The 7,585-nt window shown below is 58.3% G+C and overlaps 1 protein-coding gene across 1 annotated transcript in view; it reads right to left on the bottom strand.

The window, feature by feature from the left end:
- Positions 1-4,990, bottom strand: part of Cyth1 (cytohesin 1) — a 38,217-nt gene extending 33,227 nt beyond the window's left edge. Inside the window, exon 1 of the mRNA XM_015504106.2 lies at positions 4,835-4,990. Within this exon, the coding sequence (XP_015359592.2) occupies positions 4,835-4,862 (28 nt within the window). The 5' untranslated portion in view covers positions 4,863-4,990. The remainder of the gene's footprint in view (positions 1-4,834) is intronic.
- Positions 4,991-7,585: the final 2,595 nt, after the last annotated feature.

Genomic DNA, 7,585 nt, shown 5'->3' with positions numbered 1-7,585 from the left:
AAGAGACAGGGGGCTCTAGAGGCGGGTCCATCCACTCGGGAGGCCGCCTCACTAAGAAGGCTTGCCCCACCCTGACTGCGCGCTGGGGTCCGGGGCTAGGGCGCCCTGGTGAGAGCCCACCGGATGGCAATATGATATGGCTATTGACAAGAAACGTGTCTCCAGCAGCAGCTTGCAGACTCCAGGGGCGTAAGAGTCTCCAAGGGCATTCTCAGACAAGCAGACTTGGGGCCCTCCTCCCCAGGCCTCCAATCCCCAGGCCCAGGCCCCGTGCTGAGTGGGCTGGAGATGCCACAGACCTCGAGGAAGGGCCAGGCTCTGAGTGCGGGGGAGAAGTCAGTGCCTTTTACAAGGACCATCAAACAACAAGAGAAAACACGAAGGAAACCACTGAGCTGGCCCAGGGATCCTCAATAGTGCCCTAGGCACTGCGTGCACTTGGGTGGAGCGATCTGTGATAGGAGCTCCGGCCCCTCCACCTCCCCCCCTTCACACCCCCCACTACCAAGAACATCTCCAGACATTGCCAGATGTGCCCTACTAAGAACCACCAGGGGATCCTGAGCCCCAACGCCCCTCCCCCCTCCATGGTCTTCTCTCTGGGGATCAGCCAGCTGGGGAATGTGGACAGATGTCCTCTTCACCATGGCAGTGTCCCTACACCTGACCCAGATACTCTGGCCTGAATTCCAGCCAGTGTCAATGCTGGGGTGTGCTCAGGGCCAGCCCTTGCCCAGCGTGCATCAAGCCCTGGGTCTGATCCAACAGTGCGTGCCCACCAACCCCAGGCAGTGCCAGGAGGCAGCCACAGCAGGAACCGTCGCCTGTGTCAGAGTGAGGGAACTCGGCTAGTAAGAGCCACCGGCTCCACGAGAAACAAGCTCTGGAGCCACGTATGACAGGTCCGCCTCAAGCTGCCAGAGGACACAGGCTTCCACAGACTGCAGGCTGGGCGTCCCTCCCGGGCACCCACTGCCTCCCGTCTCCCTCCCTCCTGCCTCTGGAAGCGCCAGCCTCGGGTATGCAGATGTCTAGCTCTCTTGGGAGAGGCTTGGCCAGGGCTGCCTCCACAGGGAACACCCAGGTGCTCCCGGCTCAGCCATGGAGGGTGGGCCATCCCTTGGGGGCCTCTCAGTCCACATGGTCTTCTCTGAATCTGTCTGTATCATCACCATCTGGTCCCGCACCCCCTGACCCCAGGCTCTCGCATAGGTGAGATAAAGCTCCTACTTCTCAGAGATGTCTCACTTCGCAGTCCCAAGGGTCATGTCAGCTTTCTTTGACTTAATATCCCTGGTTTTTATACAAATACTTACACTAGGGACTGAAGACCCCAGCAGGTGAATCCTGCCCTGTCGCTTCCCTCGCGAGACTTGGTGCGACGTGCAGGCTTGACACAGCTCTGCCTTCCCAGGGCCAACGTCCACCGAGCAGAGCGTGGACCCACCCCTGGGCTTGCAGTGCACCACCTGGGCAAAGGCCTGTGCCTGAGTCCAGACCAGAGGCAGCTGGCGGCAAGGCCTGCCCAGCAAGTGGACAGGTTGGAGGGCGGCTGCGAGCACAAGGCCTGCTGCAGGCCTGCGCTGAAGACAGGCCAGAACAAAGGCTGCAGGCACGCCCACAGTCCCAGGAGCAGAGCGAGTGGGCAGTCCACTCACAGAGAGGAGGTGCAGTCTTGAGAAGGACATTCTCAGACTTAGGATTCAGTGATCTTGTTAGAAAAAGTTGACTGCACATAAACCTGTTAGTCACTAAGGAGGACACATGGTGGACAGGACAGGCCTCCAGCCTCCAGGAGCTCCCTGAGAAGGGTAAGCGGCCCTGTAAAACGAAGACCCATCAGTGTGCCACAAGGTGCACTGGGACAGGGCAGAGAGGAGCATGGCCCCCAACAGTCCAAGGCAGCTGCACACGAAGCTGGCCTCGCGTCCAGCCTCAGAGTGCAGGAGGAAGGGCAGCAGAGGTGAGGGCCCTGGTAAGAGGCTGGAAGGCAAGCTGGAGCCGGGCTGGCACCCGGAACCTGATGCAGGGCTGCTGCACCTTGCTGCTGAGCTGGGGCTGACATGAGACAGCGGGACTCCTGGAGGGCTCGCAGCATGCAGGGCTGGAGAGGGGCTGGACCCAACAGGAGGCTCCGAGTGGTGCAGAGGTGCTTCCTGCCCGACTCAGGCTCACAGCATCGCCACCATCCCCACCTGACACCAGCTCCCACCCTTTCCCTGGTCTGCCTGGGGCTCAAGCTCAGCTGGAACAGATGTGGCACTCTGCCGGGGTGCCAGGCAAAGGTGCAACCTCTTGATTTCTTCAGGGATTCCTGAGGACGAAGGCGTGGAGCAAGGCCCAGTCTCCACCTTAGGTCTATCCACAAGGTCAGTTCACAGGCCCTCTCTGGGCAAGAGGTACCTAACCGACAGGGCCCAGGCTCCACAAGCACAAAGCCCCTGGGTCCCTCTGACCTGCCTGGGCTCCCCAGCAATCTTCATGATCCTGCTGGGTTCCTCCCACTTTGATGGGCTGTGTGCTCTCTGGTGAAGTATCAGCCCTGACCAGCACTGCGTTGGCTCAAGGAGGGCCTGGAGGTCCCCAGAGGACATGGCTTCTGCCCTCACCTCCAAGAAAATGACGGTCCCTTATGAGAGCTGTCCTGGGCCCAGGATGGTGTTCAAGAGAGGTGTAGCTATAGCTGGAGGCACTCACAGGGCTGAGCCTTCCAAGTCCTGGGAAGTCCTGCTGACCTGCCAAGCCACAGCCACACAGCAGCAGGCCAAGGCTGGAGCAAGCAGGGAGGACTCTCCTGACCCACTGCGCCTTCCAGCACAGCTCTGTGCTGAGCAGGCTTCACTTCCCACACAACCAACTTGTTCTCAAGGAGAGGCTGCCCCGGCCACTGCAGGACACTGTGTGTCCATCTCCAGCGTACTCAACGGGAGAGCCTTCAAAATTCAAACCAGAGCCGCCCTTCAACGCTGTAACCACAGACGGCAACAGGTTTCCCATCTGATGTGCTTAAAAACACCCAACATGCTCCCACTTAAAAACAAAGACGCAGCCACTTTTGATTCTGCAGAATATAGACATGATTGACAAGAAGGCAGTGAGTGACAAGGGCAGGGTGTTAACTACAGCCACCTTGGGTCTTCCTGCTGAGACCCGCCTGAGCAGCTTGTCCAAAACCAGGCTGCATGGTCTCCAAGAACACAGTGACAGGTTACGATGACACCAGGAGGGCATTTTAGACACGGCCCGAGACCAACGTCCTGGTGAAGAGGCACTGTACTCCCTCCTGTTTGGCGTGTTTTCCCATAAATAACGCTTCTCTACACCCACGCGGTACCCATGGTTTCAAATGTTGTTCCATGGCCGCTTTCAACCTTGACGGCAAAGCTCAACTCTGAAGCCTCCGTATTTGCTAAGAGCTGAGGTGTGACGCTCCACTGGCACAAGCAACCACCCAAGGCCAGCTGCTCAGTCAGAGCCCTGGCCCCCTGGCCCCTGGCCCTTCAGTCCTCTGCTGAGATCTATAGACTAACTTCAGCCACCTGGCTAAGCATCTGCCAGAGCCGCTGCCTGTGTCTCAGCTGGGGCTGAAACGGTGCCAGCCCCTGCCCAGCCAGTGGGCAGAGGTGTGCAAGACCAAGGAAGCAGTAACCTGGGCACAGTGGCCATGGCACCGACACACCAGGACACTGGAGGGGCCAGCCTCTGAGCTAGGACTTGAAAGACCAGCAGATTCCCCAAACAGGGAGGCAGAGGGAGTGTGGGTCCTAAGCCTATAGGGAGCCTGAGAATGTGGGTGCACCACAGGTCAGACCTCGGGGCTCAGGGCCCATGGGCATCGGCTTGTGAAAGGCCCTGGAGCCACCCTGAGGAGCTGGGTTCATTGCAGCCAGGGGGGCTCAGCAGCAAGTCACCGGGGCATCATTAAAAAGGTTAAAAAACAAATTGTGGCAATTAGAGAATAGCATCCAAGTAACGACACGGGCTTGTCCTACGTGCAGCACACGGTGCTGGCCCGAGAACTATCGAGCCAGGTGCCAGGCAGGGTGGAGACGGAAAGCAGCATGTTCAACAGGGACTGTGGGTTTGAGATTCTATAGTAGGACGGGATCCGACTCCTCCAAAGAACTCTTTCGAAACCCCCACTCAGCCAACCAGATGGGCCACAGGGCAGAGGGTCTGGCCCAGGCACACTGCTGACACTCACTCACCTCACCCCTGGGTCTGGGGTCCAGCCAGGTTGGGAAGGCCCACCCCTTCCCTCACCTTTGCATTTGCTTGACTGCCATGGTGTCTCCTGGGAGCATCCTCACTCACAGCCTCCATGCACATGTGGGTGTGGAGTGGACGGGTGCTCTACAGACACGGGGCTTTGCCTGCACCCACTGCAGGAGGGAGCAGCACTCCTGTCCCCGGCTCCTGTTGCACAATGAGGGGGGGTGTGCCACCCCGGCGCCCTGCTCAGTCTAGTCCATAGCGTCACTTCTCAGCCAAGGGACACTGCATGTGTGCAGCTGCCAGGGCTTCTGACCCTCAGGTGAGCAGGCACAGGACAGCAGGCCTGGCAGGAGGCGGCGTGCCACCAGGGAATACCAGCCACCGGGTGACTCAGGGACAGCTGAGTCACACCGGGTGGGGCCCTGTGCCCTACTTGCTCCGTGTTTCTCCACAGAATCGGGAGCACCTCGGCGTCATCACTCCGTAGTGTCTCCCAAAAAGAGAAGGTACAACCCCGCCTGGGTGAGTCCCCAGGTCCACCCCACAGGACCACAGGTGGTCAAAGTGTCCCCGGAACTCGGCCCACACACTGGCCCTCCCCTCCTGGGCTGGGACTCACCGTCCTGCTGCGGGGTGTTAAGGACCATCTTCTCAGGCCTGCCCTCACCTTCCAGGAAGTGGAGCTCACTCAGAGCAAAGCTTCCTGCGGCTCTGGCTGGGTGGCGCCAGAAACACTGGGGCTGTCCGCCTGGGGACGGGTGGGAGCTGCTTCCCGAGTGACTGAGGAGTGGCCGGGGCAGGGCCAATTGGCCTGCCGCCGCCCAGGAGCGTCACAGCCACCACCCAGCACCCAGCAGCGTCCCAGCCACCACCCAGCTCCTGAGTGAAGCTGGAGCACCTTCCGGCAGCCCTGCTGAACCATCCCCTGGCCTGGCTCAGCCGCAGCACTTCCTGCCTGAAAGCCAGGCGGGGCTCGCCACTGCCTCCCTTCAGGCTCTCCAGGTACTGGGGACACAATCTCTTACACTGCTGGTCCCCTGGCCACCAGAAGACAGCACGTTTCCCAAGAAGGTCACTAAGGTGGCACCAGCACCCTGTTATGAGGTCATGAGCTGGAGGGGAGGAGGCAGGTTTCGGAGCCAGAACCCCGTGGGCCACGTCCATGCTAAAGCCTTTATTAATCCTAACTGATACACGGCGATTCCACACATTTATGGGGTGGAGTGTGAGGATCCCACCCAGGCATACAGTGGCAATGATCCCGGGGTGACTGGGTTCCTCCCACTGCTGGGACCCCCCCACCACCACAGTGCTTCATGCGAAACACAACAGACTGCTGCAAAGCTGTCCTCGTCCTCCGCACTGCCGCAGGCCAGGGCTCGCTCCTCCTGTGTTCTCTACCTGTCATGCAGTCTCCCGCCACACATGGCCCCTTCCCAGCCACTGGTGACCACTCCTGGACTTCTACGAAGCCAACTCCTTAGCTTCTGTGTATGAGGAAGAACACATAGTATTTCTCTTTCTGTGCCTTGCTTCTTCACCTTGTCCTCCAATTTCCTGTAAGTTGCAAAAATGACAGGACTTTGTTCTTTTTATGGCTAAATAATATTCCATTGTATAAACATGTAACGTTTTCTTCACCCTTTGTTGTCAGGGCCACCTTGGTCCATCACGTCTCTCGGCTGTTATGGACACTGCTGCAGTAAACATGGCAGTCCCGGCCTCTCCTCAGTATGCTGGTTTGTTCCTCCAATGTCCCACCCCAGCGGGATGGCAGGCTCACAGGGCAGGTCTGTCTGTAGAATCTGAGGAAGCTCTGTGTTGTTTTCCATGAGCACTGTTCTGCTTTACGTTCCAGCAACAGCCCTGCGCTGCTCCTCCACAGCACAGCAGCCATTCTGACTGGGGAGAGGCAGGGCACGGCAGGTTTGATCTGCGTCTCCCTTTTCAATGTACTTGACCATCTTTGCTCACTTCTGACGGGGTGGGTTTTCTGCTGTTGAGCCCGGCCCTGGGCTCTGCAGAGCTCCCTGCTGTTTCCCGGGCTGTGCACCAAGTCTCAGCTGACATAGGCCTGAGTGTCTATTTCCGCCTGTTCCCTATGCTTCCGGGGTCTCCTCCCAGAAACCCGGTGTTAACCAGTGTCCAGAGTGTCCCGTGTTCTCCTAGGTCCGCTTAGGTCTTCATCCATTTTGAGATGTTTTTACGTGGTGTGGGGGGTCACCTTTCATTCTTGAGTGTGGACGGCCAGTGTCCCCAGCACCCTTTACCTTTTCCAGCCCGTGTGTGCCCTGACTGAACACCAGCTGGCTGAAGACGTGACTTTCGGCTCCCCTAGGTTCCCGTCTACGGGCCGTTTCCGGGCCAGCACCACACTGCTGTGGTGCTCCTGCCCTGCGCTGTGCCTTGAAGCCCCGTCCTGCCATGTGCTCAGGGCTGCGCTGGCTGTGGGTCCTCCCCCAGGGTGCCACAGGATGTGGCATCCAGGCCACACCCTTCAGATGCACACGTCCTTAGGTGTCCTGTTCAGATTGCTTGTTGGTTTTAGTCTTTCTGCTATTGAGTTTGGTTTCTTAGACACTCTGGGTGCCAATCCCCGAGTGTACAAATGTTCCCTGCCCCCTGAGAGGTCAGGTTAAATTGGGAATACCCACAGGCAGATGGAATTAGATGACTTCCTAGGAGCAAGTCTTTGTAACTGAGGATAAGGGCCGAGGTGGCCTGCCTGGGTCACATGCTGCCCAGGGCTGACTACAAACGAAGCCACGTGCCTTTCTCTACTGCAGGGATCCCCAGGAGCTCAGCAGCCACTGGGATCTGATGGTAACCACACAAATGTGAAAAACATTTTGGGTGGCATCCCCTTTCTAATTTCAAATGTGTTGCTTCAAAGTGGTTTTATTCTGTGTAGTTTTATCTTGTTCACAAAACACGTTCATGGTTGAAAATCAGAAAACAGTAAGAAGAGTAACACACGTTAACCCTACCCCCGCCGTGCTGCCCACGGCCAGCATCTCCCGGGTTCTTGTCTTCCAGGCTCTGTGTGTGCACCCCGCCTCTCACAGCCTCACGTGCTCCACGGGCTGCTTACCGCCACCTATTTTAGTTGTAACAGATATTTTTGCATTGCTCCTTGATCACGGCGGGCAGCTGGTATCTAACCAGTCCCCACGGGCAGACTTGGTTGCCAATTTCCCTGCCCATCTCAACGCCATATGCACATGTTCTGCCCTCCCTGGATTCCTCCACAGCCTCCTGGGTGTCCTGGCAGGAAGTGGGGGGGGCGCCTGGAACCTCCTTGGTGGTCCTAAGGTGGCGTTCACTGAGTGCTTCTCGGCACCCTGCCTGGCAAGGCCCAACCCGTCTAACC

Source organism: Marmota marmota, unplaced genomic scaffold (assembly GCF_001458135.2).
Source record: "Marmota marmota marmota unplaced genomic scaffold, marMar, whole genome shotgun sequence".
NCBI classification, from domain to species: domain Eukaryota; kingdom Metazoa; phylum Chordata; class Mammalia; order Rodentia; family Sciuridae; genus Marmota; species Marmota marmota.
Note: the sequence above shows the minus strand (reverse complement) of the source record. Positions and strands in the feature narration are given on the sequence as shown.